This window comes from Chionomys nivalis, chromosome 8, assembly GCF_950005125.1.
Source record: "Chionomys nivalis chromosome 8, mChiNiv1.1, whole genome shotgun sequence".
Taxonomy (NCBI): Eukaryota; Metazoa; Chordata; class Mammalia; order Rodentia; family Cricetidae; genus Chionomys; species Chionomys nivalis.
The window spans coordinates 24670882-24689414 of record NC_080093.1 but is presented as its reverse complement, the minus strand read 5'-3'; the positions used below and the strand labels follow the sequence as shown (position 1 = coordinate 24689414).

The following is an 18533-nucleotide window of genomic DNA, read 5'->3' as shown; positions in this document are numbered from 1 at the left end:
CTTTCACCCGGGAAGCCAGTGTTGTCTTGTGAGTTTCTGTCCTCATTGTGAATGCAGTGGAATCTGTTAGTCACCAGTGCTAAAGAGGTGACATGGGACATTCTGATGGCTGTGCTAAGAGAAGCATGAGAATTTATTAAACTAAACATATAATATTTCGTTATGAGTCACATAAGTAAGGTTTTGGAATATGTCCTATCGTATAGTACAATGGCATGAAGAATGGCTTTTTGGAAAAGATTTTTTACTATTTTCTCTTTCTGTTCTTAAGGCTGTGGTTGCATTACTAAGTAGCCTCTAGGTGTTTTACTTTTTTATTTTACAGATATTTATTTTTTAGTGTTTGTGTGTGTTCATGCACACGCACATGCACATACAGACCACAGTATGTTTGTGGAGGTCAGAGGATAACCATAGGACCCTCTGCTGTGTAGGTTATGGGATCAAACTTAAGGTCAGTCTGTTATGGCTTGGTGGTATGAGTCTTTACTTGCTAAGCCATACAGTTTTTCAAGAATTATTTTATGGAAAATTGAGGGTCTATTTCCAGCTAAGTTCTGCCTCTGCCATTTACCATAGCTAGGTCTGTCACTGTTCAGAAAATAGAGGCCATGCAGACAAATCCACACTTACTGCATAGCTCAGAAGATAACCTTGGGGTCCTAGTTCTTTCCTTTTAGCATGACTTCCAAAGATTGAATTTAGGCTATGAGGCCTGAGATGCACCTGCTGTACCACCCTATGAGGCCTGTTTTTTTTTTTTTTTTGCATTTTGAGGTAGGGTCTTACTATGACCTTGAACTCCTGATCCTCCTGCTCCAGTCTCCTGAATGCATATCACAACCATTCACCACTATGTCCTGCTAAAAGTGACTCTTTCAAACTTAGCTAGACAGTCAGAATAAGTAGAATGCCAAGTGGATTTAGTCTTTCAAATCTCATCTGTGTCTGACTCACAAAAGGCATAAGATGTCTTTCCCTAGTCTAAAGATGAAAATGTTGAAGAAATGAAAAGTGGTTTATTGAAGTCTGCATTTCTAATAATTAGTCTGTGCAAGTCTTAATTTTTGAAATTCTGTGATACGTGTTTATTTTCATATTAAAAATGATTTTCTTATTTCAGGAAAAGCAAACCACGAATGTGAAGCCTGAACATAATGGTTCATTTGATCTTGGTGGAGTTGAAACTGAACCTCAGTCAACAAGTTTTGAAATTTCTAGGAATGCAGCAGAGGTTGGTAATCAATAATACCACCAGTTCTTTGCTCTCTTTACCTGCTATTTATCCTCACTTGCACGTATAAAGTAATCAAGTTTTACAGGTACCTTGCTGCATAATTAGCTATGTGTATGCTCAGCTATGTGAAGGAGATGTAGAGGCTCTTGAGAAATTAGACCCCCAAATTACGTTTATCTTATTTACTTAATTATTTTTAATTTAAAGTCTTTTTTGGATGGGCAGTATGCTTGCCACACAGCACTGTGGGGGTAGAGAACATCTTGGTGAAGCTGATTCTCTTTTTCCACCTTTATGTAGTCTGTGGTGACCAAGCTCAGATCATCTCACTGGCTTATTTTTCTTTAGAGTGTTACTGATGGTCAGAAATAGACTATCTCATAAAAGATACAATAAAGGTCATTATTTGTTTTCATTTCAAAACTTTCTTTTGAAATTGTATCCATTGTAGTAAATACCACAAACCTAATAGCCACATGAACTCATTGCATTTTTTTTTATTGGGTTTAGGGTTTGTGTTTAAGATGGAATTCCTCAGATTGGATTACTGAATTCATAAATATTCTATGATATCTAAAATAGTTTAATTATTTCAAAATGTCTTCTTTGCACACTTAATACAGTTACTTAGCATTGGGAATTTTGAGACATAATTGCCATCAGCAAGGAGTTAGGAATATTGGAGACAAGTTCCTATTAGAGAGTAATTTTACTCATAAGGGAGCCTTAGCAGGAACCCCAAGGTACACTGTTTTTTGCCTGGGATATTTTGGGGGTGGGTTAGAGAACATGGTATCATGCTGTGCTTGCGGGAGAAATGAAGCGTAGTAACTAGAGAATGGAAGAGATTTTAATTCTCGGAAAATTACACGCTGGTTTTCTCTTGTATTCTAGTCTTGATTTTAGTGACTAATACAAATAAGAGTTTACGAAACAGTTGATCCATACAGCAAATTTTTTAGATTATTTTTTATTTTATGTGTATGGGTGTTTGGTCTGTGTGTATATCTGTGTACCATGTGCATGACTGGTGCCCACAGAGGTTAGAAGATCCCCTGGAATGGGGGTTACAGCTGTGAGGCACCATGTGGGTACTGGGCATCAAACCTGAGCCCTCTGAAAGAACAAGCACCCTCAACTGCTGGACACCTATTCAGCCCTGTATAGACAAATGCCCCCCCCCCCCCCCAAAAAAAAAAAAAAGCCTTTTCCATTCTTTCTGCTCTTCTCTTTCTGGTCACATGTCATAAGCATTTTGGGGGGGTGACTTTTTGTCTTGGTCCAGCCACGATGGGCTCATATGTTTCAGGGTAGGGGCATGTGAATTAGAAACATTAGGTAGGATAAACAGAGATGTGAAAGAAACACAGAGACATAGGATAGTACCGAGAGGGCCACTCAGTGTATACTGAATACTGAATCCACCCATGTTGCAATTTTCATATGCTTTTATTTTATACCCCAGTACAAAGGGGGGTGCTGAGAAGGCAAAAGATTGCTTTACATGACACAATGCTTCAATACTTGAGACATAAAACCATTGTTTCCTGAGTAAAACTTTTGATATTTTGGGCAGGATATATAGCAAACATACCCTTGACCAAGTATCCTGTAGGCAGACACTCCCTATTTCTAACCTCCTATCTTAAAAGAAGGAGCAGGAATAGGCTTGAATTCTCTGACCTTTGGTCAGGGAGGAGAGGATCCACCTCTATGGGCCATCTTAATATCCAAAACACCAAGTAACCACACCCTAGGTCAGGGTGTGTAGAAGTACCTGTTGCCAACTTTGAAAGAACAAAAATAAGCTCAAACTCTGACCTCCAGTCAAGGTGGAATAGAACGTCACAGTTACTGTGATGGAACGTTACTTTCTCTATAAATTTATATACTTGTCCTAAAATCTCTTGGTTTTAGCTTCCTATTGTGACCTCTGCTTATAGCCTGAGCTTATACTATAGTGGCTGGGTTTGGATTTGGGACATTTTCAATAGGAAAAGTATTCTGAAAACTTCCCAAGTGGGCAAGGGAGCAGGATGCAAGTGACGGTGCTTCCTGTGATTGTACGTTACCATCATGTTCTCCTGTCTAGTAGCCATGGAAATCATCAAAGAGGAGAATAAAAGACTCCTTTCTTAAATGGAAAAAGTCAAAAAGAATTTGTTGCTAGAGTTAAATCTGTTGTAATTTGAGTGCTTGTTTGAAATACCAAATTCTTCCTTGGAGGTTTCTGACTTGGCAGGTTTTATAATGAGATCCAATAATCCTTTAAATATAAAGCTCTTAGGATCATAAAAATTTATCTTTCTCGGGGCTGGAGAGATGGCTCAGGTTAAGAGCACTGACTGCTCTTCCGGAGGTCCTGAGTTCAATTCCCAGCAACTCACATGATGGCTCACAACCATTTGTAATGAGATCTGGCGCCCTCTTCTGGCCTGCAGTCATACATGGAGGCTGAACACTGTGTACATAAATAAATAAATCTTTAAAAAAAAAGACTCCTCCATTAAAAAAAAAATCAAAGAAAACAAAATAATAAAAAAATTATCTTTCTCAAGTCATTGTCTTGAATAACATTCAATTAATTTGAGAAAATATAATTCTTTGTCATTTATAAATCCATGTTAGAAAAATAAATGACACTTTCCATTTTTTTTTCCTTTTTTGTAGGGTGGATCAGTAGTTCTTGACTCTTGTGAAGTGTCAACAGAAAATGTGCAAAGCACGCGATTTCCAAAACCTGAATTGGAGATTCAGTTTACACCTTTGCAGCCAAACAGAATGGCAGTGAAACACCCTGGCTGTGCTATACCTGTCACAATTAAGATTCCCAAGGCACGGAAGAGGAAAAGTAATGAAATGGAGGAGGTATCGTTACTTGATGGGTGAACTTAGCAAGAAAATATTGTTATTAGGCTCAGTTGTTGTTATAGTTAAGTCTGCTGCTCGTTCTAGAGACCCATTAACGTACGGATGTTTAGGAATGATGCAAGAGCTTCATCGTCCTCAGAAAGCTGTGCTTACTAGTTCGTTCCTTACTTTGTTTCATCTGTAGTAGGTCAGATAATGTGAATTTTACCAGACACTTAACTTTAGTATACTGGTTTATACCATACTCGTTAGGTTACCTTCAGTGGGATGGGAAATGTTCGATAAAGAAATTAGAGAAATTAAAATGACAGACTAGCTTGATCAGTATCTTTGCCATTTAACTAAATCTTAAGTCTATGACCATGGGAAGTTTTGGAAAATAAATTCTTTTTCCATCAGCCAGTATTAGGATTTGGATCTTCATGTAGTAGTGGTAAAGGTTTTATAACTTGCTAGTGCAGCTCCTTGGTGGTAGGGCTGCGAGACTTGGTATTGCATCTTAGCCACATTGGTGTGGTGAGTCACTCTGATCCTCAGTTCTCTCCAAAGTAGCATATGAGTGCTTTCTCTCTTTCGGTTAGAGGCACATAATAGATGGTAGTATTTACCTTAAAGTTACTTGTTTTAAGCTTAAAATGTTTGATCAAAAAAAATTTCTCTAACTTTCCTCTACTTCTTTAAAGAGTAGTGTGTTTTCACGCTGCTAGAAGAGCAAAATTAGTAGTTCCCATTCCTGGATGTCAGGCAATACATTCCCCGAGTGGGTATTAGTGAGCATAGTTTCTCTGTGATACCTGGAGTGCCTTAAGTCTTAGTGGTTAGCTTTCTGAAGACATCTGTGTGTTTATTTATTCTATAGACATATTTTGATTATGATTAAAATATTTGAATGTCATCATCTTCTGAGCTACATTAATTTTTTTTCTTGATACATTTCTTCCCTAGCATTCAGAAGGGAAAGCTGAAATACAATTTATTTATTTCCCTGGTATATATTCTTCATGTGTATCTCAGAAAAGATTTTCTGATTGTTGTAGTTTTGTAATGTTGAAATGTGAAATGTTATGATTTTGTTACATCTTCATTGTTATAATAAATCTGCCCTTTGGCACTTGGGAAAATCTGTTCAGCAGTGCTATAAAAGTGCTGTATTTTGTTCCAGTAAATACTCCCAGAAGCTCTTTACTAAGCTCTCCAAATAACATGGTCCAGTTGCCATCTTTTTTTTTTTTTTTGCTTCCCATGATTACTCTTCAACTTTCCATGCTGCATCTTCTAACATGGTATTAATTTTTGGTCACAAACTGCCTTGGTTTAAGACAAACTGTCCTAATTACTAATGTAGCATTTATAGACAAATCTTTTGGAGTCTAAAGAAATTATTATCAAGAAAGTAAACAGTGCTGAAATTTATTACTTCTAGGACTTGGTGAAATGTGAAAATAAGAAGAATTCTACACCCAGAAATAATGTACAGTTCTCTGCTTCAGAACATAGAAATTCTTCTTTGAAAAAGGATCCAAAGGTTTGTCCTTGCTCCAGTTAACGTTTCTGTAGTTTACTTGATAAAGTGGGGATATATGGGTAAGATATGATACTAGTTTTCCAGAATGTAGTTGTGTCCAATTACAACTCAGTTCATCTTCCATTCATACACATGGAATTCACATTTGGATACACCTTTAGCATTTGCCCACTTGTGGGCATTTCTTCCTGTGTCACTTCTGCTTGCTCTAGCATCAGATTCATTATGCAGTTGCTTAGCCCTTTGATCTTAACACACAAACTTAATCCCAAGTTCCTTTATTTAACTGTGACAATAACTGTTTCCATGTAACGTTTTTTATTATTAGTGACAGAAAGTGTTTTTTTCTTAGGTTTCCTTACATCCATCATCGAATAAAACATATTCTTTACGGAGCCAGGCACCTACAGTTAGTGCAGACATGACCTCTAAAAAAAGAGAGGGAACACTACAGAAATTTGGAGACTTCTTGCAACATTCTCCAACAATTCTTCAATCCAAAGGTTTGTGGAAAAGTTAAATAGCCTTTTTAATGCACATAGGGTGCTTTCTATTGCCTAGAGCAGGCAGCCATTGTCTTCTCCTGGATACTGTGGGGAAAGTCAGATGAAAAGATGATGCTCCTAGGTGTTCACTATGTATTGGAGCAGAAAGGCTCACGTTTAAGTAATTATTCAGATAAAGCAAGCTGTTTAATATGGTGGAGGTAAAATAAAGTGGTTGGATGCTATTGGAGAAGAGAGAAAACCTATCATAATAATGAGGAATTCTTGGAAACTTTTGGAAGGAAGTGGGATGTGGGCATAGAAATATAGAATTGTACTCTTTGACCCTATGGAAGTAATCACTGTTAGTATTGTGTATCCTTGTGATGATTTTGTTTTTTCTTACATACCTATAAATACTAACTATCCACATATATATCATACCAACTTAGAGGAAAGGGTTTATTTACTTATAATTTGATATCACAGTCCATCATTGAAGGATGTTAGGGCAGGATCTCATGCAGAGACCCATGGAGTAACAGTGACCTATAAAGTGGACATGTTGTATAATGTCTTTGTTGAAATATGTATTATGTATTTCTGTATACATGCATATGTGTGTATTCATTAGAGGGGATAGTTTTAATGCTAGTAGAATAGAGAACAGTATAACATATACATGTAATTCTAGGTAGAGGAGAGTGTGTGGAGAGGTTTTGTTGGATTATCTGAGTGGCAGCAATAAGATAAATTAGAGACCAGAAGTGGGGGAGATGGGAAAGTAAAGGAAGCTAAAATCATAGTTGAATTGAAACAGAGTGTTTTGTCAAGGCTAACTGCAGGTTGTCAAACTTTCTTGATTGAGTGTCTTTAATGTCTCAGCAGGAAATTTAAAAATGTCTAGTCTCTACTTCTTCAGATCTATCCACTGTTAAGAATTTTGTGTGTGTGTGTGCGCGTATGTGCATATATATGTGTGTGCTTGCACACGGCACACGCACAGATGTATATATAAAAGGTTTGTGATTATGTCGTATGAGCATCTTGATATATGAGTATCAAAGTAAATCTACCACTTTATTTCTTTATTCATTTATTTCGTTTATTTAGTGTTTTGAGTTTTTGAGGCAGTTTTCCTAATATAGCACAGGCTAGTCTGAAACTTGAGCTCTTCCTGCCTCTCTCTCCCAGGTGCAAGACTCTAGGTTGGATGTGTCAGGTCTGGCTTTACCACCTGGCTTTTAATGCAGGCTTACCACAGATGGACCCGGCTGTGGGGAGACCTCCAAGCCATTAAAGATGCAAGGGTCTCACTGTTACTTCCTTGTTTTTAATTGAATTTTTAATCAATTGTTTATTCGTGCCCTGTCAGCATTGTATAGTACACTGTTTTTCTTCTTGATTTCTATTTTTCTTCATCAGGAATTTCAAACCTTTGCAGTTAGAAAATTAACACAAGAATTAACATTTTTACTTACAGCAAAAAAGATAATTGAAACAATGAGTTCTCCAAAGTTCTCAACTGCAGAAGTAAGTAAAGAAAATGTGTCTCAGCCAAAAAAAGGCAAACGGAAATTATTCAGAAATGAAATTTCATCTCCCATCAACATATCTGGACAAGTGGTAAGCTACTATTTAGTTTTCATCAGTATAAAACTTTTTTTTTAAATTCTAAAGTATTTGTAACCTTGAATTTTATGATTATAATTTTTTAAAATCATTTTATTTTTAATATGTATGGGTGCTTTGATTACGTTTATGCACCACATGCATGCCTGGTACCTATGGAAGTTATAAAGAGGGTGCTGGATCCTGTGAAACTGAAGTCACAGGTGTTTGTGAGCTGTCATGTGGGTGCTGGGAATCTAATCCAGGTCCTTTGAAAGAGCAGCAGTGCTCTTAACCTCTGAACCATCTCTCCAGCTCTGGGGGCAGCTGCAGCAGTTGACAGGTCCTGAGAAGAAAAGTGTTGGTGAGGAAAGAAGTGAGTTGGGCAGGGTGGTCTGGAGAATCCTGCTGCCTGACTGACTAGCAGCCAGATGTTTATTTAGTTATACAGAATTCAGTAAGCAGGGATAGATTCATGTTGTTCCAAAACATAGATCATATCATTTTTATTTCGAGACATGTGTCTTACTTCCTCTTGCATATCTTTTAGTCATTATTGATAAACTGTGACAGAGCAGAGTTATCTTTTACAATAATTTTCCCTCAAGTTTAATTATCATTGATAAACAGTTATCTTTTATAACCATTTTTTGCGTTAACCCCATAACTCAAGTTTCAAGAATCTGGAGGCATACGACAACTTGTTCTCAGGCTAGTATCTTTTGTGACTACAAGGATGCCAGACCAGAACAAATCTCCAAGCCAGCCCAGACAGATTGCCCAAGAAAAGTCTTTAGCCCCAAACTGCTGGAGTTTCTAAATTCTGGTGCAATACAGTGTTTGTACTTCATGTATTTATAGAATTTGCTTATATATGTAATCCTGTCGTTCTGTTGTTCTTTGTTCATGTGACATCACAATGGCTCTGCATGTGCTAACTTTTCTAAGAAAGGGAATTCTTGATTCTCATTCTTTGCTCATCAATATAAGTCTCTGTGTAGGACAAGGTAACTTCAGCTAATCTAATTTTGTTGCTCTATATGCTCTATGGCTCGGATATATAGTAAGAAGATGCTTGCAGTCTGATCTGTGGCCAACACTTCATGACCTTTTAGAGTTTACTTTGTTTTGATTATCTTGTTCCTGAGTAAGTACAGGGACAGATGTTTCAAGAATATCTCAGAGCCTCATAAAGAGACCTCTGGCTTCTCTATGTGCGTCACAACCTCCAGGGTGTAAGGAAGACCTTCAAGTATTTAAGGATATCTCTAAAAGTGGCAGGGGTAGTATATGCTTTGTACTGTCCTGGAGAAGCTTAGAAGCAGTACTACTGGGAGAAGGCATAAATGATTCATAAGAAATTTTCCATCAATCCAATATCCCCAAATTGTACAAATATTAAAAGTCCCCTAAGTATGTAACAGGTGGAGGTCAAAACCAAAACACGCTGGACATTATGTGGCTTAGCTTTGCTTGCTCTTTGTGAAGCAGGTGTGCTGGCTTTGTGACTTTTGCTATTCCTATCAAATATGGTTGTGCCATTCAACACATGATTTTAATTTCTTTCTGTAACTCTCTTAAGACAGATGCTATACTTTTGGTCTATCTTCCATGTGTTATCATTATTACAAGAGTTGTATAAATCTGAGCCCATGTACCTTATTAGAAATACAAAATTGATATTTCACCATTTTCTCTCACCCTTTTCTCTATAAGCCTAGGTTTAAAATTTATTTGTATTTAATGTGTATGAGTATTTTGTCTATGTGTATGTATGTATGTATGGATATGCATCATGTGTGCACTACCCTTGGGTGCCAGAAGAGAACACGGGAACCCCTGAAGCTGGAGGGTATTGAGCGCAGCTCATGTTTTTAACCATTGAGCTGGCTCTCTAGTCCTCTTTGTACTTTGAGAAACGTTTTTACTACGCAGTCCAGGATGACCTCAAACTTTTAGTATTCCTTTTGCCTCAACCTCTCTGTTGCTGGGCTCGTTGGTGTGTGCTCACATGCCTGGCTGGGATCATTGGTATGTGTGCACACATCTCTGGCTTCGTTTAGGCTCTTTTTTCGAGACAGGGTCTCTCTGTAGCTTTGGAGCCTGTCCTGGAGCTAGCTCTTGTAGACCAGGCTGGCCTTGAATTCACAAGAGATTCGTCTGCCACTGCCTCCCAAATCTGGGATTAAAGGTGTGTGCCACCACCAACCTTTAGTCTTTTTTAAGAAAAGGAGGTTGTTATCACTCTGATTCATTGTCCTCATTTTCTCAGTGGATAAAAGTGTAAGTAGAAACAGAATTAAAGGATGTTAACAGTGGCCAAGAGAAAGAAGAGAGACTGGGTTTTACAATAGTAGTTAACTAACCTAAGGCTGATATCATAAGGCAGCTGGAACGAATTCAGGTCAGTTAGAACATGCTGTTTCATGTACTATGTTACATGTCACCAGCTGAGCAGCGTATGGCTTTTCCTCTTGGCTGAAGAAAGATACCTGTGTCTACAGATACCTGTGTCTCTGCTGAGTTAGAGCACAGTGTGCTTCCCTCTCACGTTAGACCCTTGTTGCTGTAAATGGTGATTTCCTAAAATTGATTTGAAGCATTTTGTGTACAAATATTTTGGTAATTATTTCAAGCTTAGATCTGGATTGGATTCAGTAGGCTGTAGGTTGTTTTAATTCTTGAATTAGGTAATGTTGAATGAATCTCTTAAAAATCTGTATTCTTAAAAAAAAATCTGTATTCTTTTACATGTATTTATTTAGAAGATGAAAAATGAATTTCTAATGTATATATTATAGTCAGTGATTAAGCACATAAGTGTATTACTCATAAGGAAATTATTTTTACTTACATTTGAAAAACTGTTAATTTCAGATTTTAATGGAACAGAAAGTAAAAGAAAGTGATCATCAGATTCTCAAACGACGACTTCGAACAAGAACAGCCAAATAAATCGCTTTGGGAGACTATTTCAGTGTCAATTTTATATTCACAATCATTGTAAATTTTAAGTTTTAAAAGTTAATTGTATATATTATGTGTTAAATGCCTCTGTATAGATTGGTGTTTTATATGATTTTAATACAATAAATATATCAACTGTATACTTTATAAGGCTTTTAAAATTTTTTTTTATTGTGTGTGTGCTTGTTTGTGTGCTTGCCACAGAATACATATAGAGGTCAGAGGCAACTAGCAGGGATCTCGATAGAAATTGATTCTCTCCTGCCCTGTGGGTCCTGGGGATTGAGCTCAGGAAGTGACTTTCACTTGGTGGCAGGTGGAATAAACACACACACACACACACACACACACACACTGCTCTAAAGTCTCTCTATTGGATGTTTATGTCATTAGTCTGTGGGTGTTGAGTCCTCTCCTTACTCCCAGTTCCAATAACCTCCTTATGTCTGTCAGTGAAGGGGTTGGGGTAAGAGCCTAGGACCCTTCAGGGCCTCACTGAAGCCCTGCACAGGGATAGTTCTCTCTGAATGGTGGTGCAGTCCAGGAGTAGAAGCAGGCTCCCATCTGTTGAGGTGTGCAACTGGACAGATAGGAGCCTGTTAGTGTCCCCGTCCTGTCCCCCCATCCCAGGTCAGAGTGGGACCCACAGTTGAGACCTCTACTACATGTTTGGCTGTGGAGTGAAGGCATAGCACGGGAAGTGGAAACTGGAGGAGCCCAATAAGCATCGACCATAGCAGCCACTCAGTGCCAGAAAGAAACCCGAGTATACTTTTTGATTCAGGAAAATAACATTCTGAAGCAAACAAAAGCAGCATTCCCCTTTAATTTCAGGCTGAGCAGTGCTGCTTCATTAAGAATGCTGCCATCAGCATTAGGAAAGGTGCCCAAGGTAGAATTAAAGTATAGGGTAGATGAGCTAGGGTACAGAGATGGACTTGCAGCTGAGACTAGTTAGTCTCAAATGACTGAGAGTAAATTTGAAATAGCAAGAGAAGTGTTTCTAAGTCAGTTTTACTTAGTGATTTTTCTATTGCTGCAAGAGACATGGTGAAGAAGGCAGCTTATAAATGGAGGCTTTCAGTCTGTGATCATGGCTGGGAGTGTGGCAGCAGGCAGACATGGTACTGGAGGAGTGGAACTTAAATCCTGATCCTCAAGCAGGATAGAGAGAGGGTACCTGGGGGTGGGAGCATATAGTGAGTGCTATTTGATATAAACTTGTTACATAAGGAAATTCAGAATGCCAGGACATACAGAGGACCAAAAATAAATAAATAAAATAATCCTGGGAAAGTATATTCTTAGATTCAAGAACAAAGTGATAAAAAAAAGCCTCATTGCTGAAGTCTAATGTGAACTAAACTTAAAACGTCATGTGTAGTTCACATATAGGCAGAGATTCTTTTCTTGCAGTAGATGGTAATTAAGACAGATCCACAACTGGACAATGCAGTGAGAAACTTTAGAGCTGTCAGCCTTAAATGGGATGTCCTTAAGAAACCCCTCTCCTCAAGGCTCAGGGATCCTCGTGTGAGAAATGAATGACTCCACAGAGATAGAGGCTTTCAGACACAGCAGGACTGACAGACTGAGATAACACGAGACCGCATAGATTCAAACCAGACACAAGTCCCAACACTAAGAAGGGAGGTGGACATAAAGTTCCACCTTAACCAAGAAGCTATTTCAATTAATACCTGCTGGGAAAGGAAAATAATTTTTTTTTCTTGTCAGTTTTGTTTTTAATTTCATTGGAAACTTTACATTAAAATGATAATTTTTAGTTTCTTTTGAACTATATATTTTTCTCCACTCGTTTCCCTTCCTCCCCCCTCCCTTTCTACCCCATGCTTCCAATTTACTCAGGAGATCTTGACTTTTTCTACTTCCCATGTAGATTAGATCCATGTATGTCTCTCTTAGGGTTCTTTTTGTTGTCCAGGTTCTCTGGAATTGTGAATTGTAGGCTAGTTTTCTTTGCTTTATGTCTTATCTTTCTGGGTCTGGGTTACCTCACTCAATATGATGTTCTTTAGATCCATCCATTTGCCTGCAAATTTCAAGATGGCATTTTTTTCTGCTGTGTAGTACTCCATTGTGTAAATATACCACATCTTTATCCACTCTTCAGTTGAGGGGCATTTAGGTTGTTTCCAGGTTCTGGCTATGACAAATAATGTTGCTATGGACATAGTTGAGCACATGTTGTTGTGGTATGATTGAGCATAAATGAATTTAATTTTTCCCTTCCTCCCTCCCTGTCTTCCCTCCCTCCCTTTCTCTCTCTCTCCCTCCCTCCTTTCGTATGTGTGTGTACTTGCTTTGTTTTGGTATTTTTTTTTTGTCTTATTGGTGTTTTTAATTTGGTGGGTAGAGAGATGGGGAGAATCTAGGAGGAGTTGGGGAGGGAAAACAATATAAAAATTTATTGTATGAGACTTTTTAAAATGAAAAACTAGAATTAGTGGTTGAGTTTGTTGCTCTGAGGTTTAGTACTTTACTTTTATATACAAGGCTCTGGGTCTGTTCTTAGCATACTCACACACAAGAAAGAAAAAAAGGGAAAAAAATTCCTCTTTTCTTTCTATATATAATGACTCAGGTCAGGTGTTTGGTTTTTTATATTGTGAATTTAAAATTTATTTTTTGTGTGTAGATGTTTTGCCTGCATATATGTCTGCACCACATGTGTGTCCTCAGAGGCCAAAAGAGTATATCAGATTATCTGGATGTGAGCCACCATGTGGGTGCTGGGAATTGAACCCATGTCCTCTAGAAGAACATTCAGTGCTCTTAACTTGAAAGCCATCATCTCTCCAGCTCCAACTTTTCTCATTTTTATGGTGTTGTGATGTATTTTACACGTGTGCTTCACCTGTAGCTCGGGTTGGAGGAGAAGGTGTGCGTGGGTGCTTTATATGCTGAAGCATGTGTAGACATGGTTTAGAAAAGATCCCTGGACTTCGGTGAGAGCAGCTTTATGTTTCTTATAATGTAAGAATTGGATTTTCCCCCCCTTGGAATAGGAAACTTCAGAAGGAGAAAATCAGAAAAGAGAACATCTAGAAATCCAAACTGTTGCTTTTTTGGAAGAAAAGATAAAGAAATTTTAAACTTGGACCTTAGAAATAACATTTTCTTTGTTTTACAAATGAGATCAAAGCCTGTCTAGTCTCCTCGTGATATTAGCTAATGTGTATTGAGTTCATAGCTCAATAATAGTTGCCTTTTTAAATATAAAAACATTTAAACATCTAAAATCTTCAAGATTTGTTTTTAGCATTACTTGTTTTAACCATGCCAGCAAGAAAATATTTTTTGGTGTTGTATAGTTATGTTCAAAACCTAAGTGCTGTTAGCATTAAGGTATGTCCATTATTCTTTCTTGAGAAGATGGTTGTGTCTCATTGTTCACAGACTCCAGACTTGCAATTCTGCTTGCTTGATAAGGCCGATTTGTGCAACCCAGATGAAGACTGCACACTTGTCATTTATAGAAAGGAGCAGAGTGGCCAGAAAGTTACCCTGTGTTTGGAGCTGAGGTTGAAAACAGAAAGGCAAAATAAATGAGATAAAGAATCTAGGTACATTTAACAGCATGGGAAAAATAAATATATTGCATGCAAGATGCTGACTGGAAGGACTTAATTACAATCCATTAACTAGACAAAGGACTTTTAAATCAAGTCTCCTTTGAATCCAGTCAGAGAAATGTATCCTTAGGTAATGTTTATCATTAGATGCATAGGCAGTGGTAAGGTTGTAGAAGATTACCAAGTAACAAAATAAGGAAAATAGTAATTGTCTAGAGCAGTGATTCTCAACCTTCCTAATGCAGTGGTGACCTTTTAATACAGTTTGGTAACCCCAACTATATAGTTATTTTTGTTGCTACTTCATAATTGTAATTTTGCTACTGTTGTGAATCATAATGTAAATGTCTATTTTCCAGTAGTCTTAGGTAGCCCCTTTGTGCAAGGGCGGTTTGACCCCCAAAGGGGTCATGACCCACATGTTGAGAACCTCTGGTTGGTCTGGCGGGTGAGCGTTGGAAATAGGATTGATGGACATGAAGAAAATAGGAAGATGTGGTCTCTATCCTGATTATTATATATTCTGTATGCAATTGGAAAGAATTATCAACTTGAGTTGTATGAATCTACCTTAGAAAGCTCCAAAGAGGTATTGCATGTGTGCATGTGTACACACACGTGCACACATACATACACACAAGCAGATCATAAGATTAGAACAGGTAAAATTACAAACCTGGCAATACCAAGTGAAGGCTTATAGCGTCTAGTGCATATTAACACATTCTTTTTCTCACTTTACATCTAAGCGTTCCCACTTGACTGTAACATTTTGTGAAAAAAATGTAGGTATCTCTTTGTTGGAACATTTAAAGCATAATTAAATGAAAACTAAAATTTAAAAGTTACTTTTCAACTTTCATATAGGTTGAAAACATAGTTAGTTCCTCTTTGACCCTTACTCAGTTTCTCCTCTTGTAACATCTTGCGCTGCTGAGTCCATCTGAGATACTGAAGAGCCCAGCATTGCCGTGTTCGGATCTCATTAACTTCCACGTGTGTTCCTTCTCTGTTTCAGGCTCTCATACAGGACACCCTGTTGTAACTAGTCATGCTGTTGTTTTTGTGCCTCTGGTTTGTGAGTTTCTCAGACTTTTTGTATTTCTCATGATGTCAGTCATTTCTGGGTGCCAGGAAGGCCGTTTGTATAATGTCTCACATTTTGGGTCTGTTAATGTTGTTCTTGTAGTCTGATTAGGGATTATAGGAACAATGCTAGGAAAACACTGTAATATTTTATTCCCATAGCATTTCTGGATTATGCATTATAAACTGTGCCCCCTGGTCGTGGTAGTGTTTAGAGTTATTTCTCCATTGTGCTCCCTCTTTTCTTCTGTTCTGTGTAAGCAGCCAACACTCGGCTGTGAGGGAGCGGGTAGAACACATTTTAAAGTGCGTAATTCATTTAGCTCCATACTTTGAGAGGAAATGGTGATCCCATTATTTCATGCAGCTCTTTGTATTGCACATGAAATTCTTTCTGTTTGAAGCTGTGTGTGATACGATTTACGACAAAGACATTTTGGGAGGCATCTTTTGATGTTTCTGTTAAGATACATTGAATTATTACAATAGAATTTAAAGCCCTTTATTTTATAAATATTATTTATAAAAGCACAGGTGACCAACATTTTTGAACAAATCTGAACTGGTTTAGTGTTTCACACATACTAAAATCTCTAGTTTTTCAAAATGAACAGCTCAAAGAAATTTAGATACCCCGGTAAGTTAAGCTTTCATGAATGTGAACTTTCATATTGGGTTTCTGAAACTGAGGCTAAGCTAGCGTAGTCAAGTTTGTATGGTAATAAAGTAGTATAACCAACCAATACGTGGATTGCTTTTGAGCTGTAATTAGCTGAAATTTTATTTTATTTATTTATTTGGAGACAGTGTCTTTCTACATAGTCCTGTCTGTCCTTGAACTCATTATGTAGACCAGGCTGGCCTCCAGCTCACAAAGATCTGCCTCTCGGCCTCCTGCTGAGGTTAAAGTCATGCACCATTATACTCAGCTAAGTTTTACTTTTTATTTCTAAAGCACATTTGCAGTTTTTGGTCATACTTCCTATGCATATTATAAATATAAACCTATGTAAATACATGCATTTTGTGACACAGAATCAGCATGATTAAGTTCTATGTGAAATTTAAATTCATGTACATAATTTCTGTGCCAGTTTGGCAATATGATAAATGATGGTTGCTAATCCTGTGACATGAAGGCCAGCTTCCCAGGAGTGTGTGGCTAGAGAATGCAGATTATAGACTAAGTTGTCCCCCGTGCTGTCACTTCATATTTATTTTAGGATTCTTGTTCAGTGATCACCATTTATAAAATTATTTGACAGTGAATAACCATGAAGACACCAAAAAAGTCATTGTTGAGGTACAACTTATTCTTTCTCCGTCCCTGTTCCTGCCATGCCCCCTTTCCACTCCATTCTGTTCTTCCCCACTCTCATTTCCTTTCCTTTTCTTGAGGTAGAATCTTACTATGTAGCTGGAACAGCCTGGATTGGAACACACTGTCCTCCTGCCTGTCCTGTCTCAGCTTCCCAAAGGCTGTAATTATAGGCTTGTATCACTATACCAAGATTGGACAGTTTCTGAAAACTCTGTGGAAAATTTCAGACAACCTACATATTGTTAACTGATGATGTATAGTAGACTAGGGGTTCTATTAGGCCTCCTCCTAGGCCTAGTCATATACATATTGTGTGTGGTAGCTTTTGTGATGCACTGGCAGAACTGAGTAGTTATGATAGAAAACCTATGGTCTACAAGGCTTACGATGTTTACCATCTGGCCCTATGGAGAAAGTTTGCCAGCCCCTGCAAACGACAATCCAGCAGAGATGCCAGCTGCTAAGTGCTGCTTATCCAGGACAGTGCCAAACATCTTGTGCTCATTACCAAGCAGCCTTTCCTGCCATATTTTTGATATTGTCTTCTGAATTAAGAGGGTGTTTTGACAGTGCCCATGATATATAGCTTGTATACTGTACATTTATTATTTATCTTACTAAACATAAGTGTTTGGTACTTATATTTAAGAGCAAATTCTCAAAAAGCAAGAGAAAGGGCCCAACAGTATTTTTTTAAAACTAAAGTATCATTAAACATTTAATGGCCGCTAGTACTTGGTAGTTTGCAAAACCTTACTTTTCATAAAGCATAGTTGGAAAACTCTGCCCTAGCACTTTGGACTCGAAATGTGGTGATGGACCAGCATCACCTTGTAGTATTTCTCTCTCCTCTCTCTCTCTTTCTCTCTCTCTCTCTGTATGTGTGTGTGTGTGTGTAGATATAGCTGTCCTCTCTGAAGACAGCTCTAGGGAGTTGCTTTTCTCGCCTATCCCCTTGTAGGGTATGGAGCTTGAAGTCTTGTCATGAGTCCTGGGATTAAGTGCCTCTTCTCCCTGAGCCATTTCACTGGCCCATCTTGGAGTTCCCAAGAATACATTATTGTGGGCCACTTGATGAAGTTTAATTATTAGACCACTTGATGAAGTTTAATGAGTAACAGGTCCAGTTTAGAGGTGTATAGCTCTAAAAGCTGTCTACTTAGAGCTTTTAAAAGCTTTAAAGCTGCCCTACTTAAGGTGAGAATGTGAATACTTTTTTAAAATAAATTTTCCTTAGTATCATGTTGGTTTTAAAAATAAAATGTACAAAACAGCAAAAATACAAATTTCTTGCCCCTGCCCAATCCCTTCCTCCTTTCCTCCTTCACTCTCCCCTTTCTTCTGAAGTTAATCTCTATCTTGATTTCACACCAAGAATGCCTGCTAGTGCTTGTACTCCCTGTCAGACTTCATGAGTGTAAGACTCCGTGTGTGAGCTTCACTGCTCTCTGAGGAGCTATGCCTTTTTTGTTTCATTACAGTATTGTTTTGCATCATGCTATTTATAAACAATGCTGCCAAAGAAACATTCCCTGCATATCTATAGAAGTTAACATTGCTAAGTCATAGCATTGCTCAAATTTTAAAAATACCACTAAATTCCCAGGCTGATTGTACCAAGTTCATTTTCACTAGTGGAATATGAGTGTTGAAGGATATTTGATCATACTGTGACCCTCAAGGTTGTCTTATTTATTGGAAAACCTGTTTCTAGTTGTGTGGCTCAGGCCTACCACACACCTTAATCCAATAGCTTTCTGCTTGAATATTGTAAACAGGATTAAATAAAGTCAATCATAGATCAATATGTGTGGAGCAAGAAAGCAACAGACAG

General features: G+C 37.8%; 1 protein-coding gene across 2 annotated transcripts in view; it reads left to right on the top strand.

Annotated features, from left to right (window-relative positions):
• The window catches only part of Kif20b (kinesin family member 20B), a 59007-nt gene extending 48288 nt beyond the window's left edge, over positions 1 to 10719 (top strand). For both annotated transcript variants that reach the window (XM_057777936.1, XM_057777935.1), the window contains exons 27-32: positions 1124 to 1234; positions 3908 to 4105; positions 5532 to 5633; positions 5986 to 6136; positions 7602 to 7744; positions 10607 to 10719. In XM_057777936.1, the coding sequence (XP_057633919.1) occupies positions 1124 to 1234; positions 3908 to 4105; positions 5532 to 5633; positions 5986 to 6136; positions 7602 to 7744; positions 10607 to 10684 (783 nt within the window). In that variant the 3' untranslated portion in view covers positions 10685 to 10719. The remainder of the gene's footprint in view (positions 1 to 1123; positions 1235 to 3907; positions 4106 to 5531; positions 5634 to 5985; positions 6137 to 7601; positions 7745 to 10606) is intronic.
• Positions 10720 to 18533: the final 7814 nt, after the last annotated feature.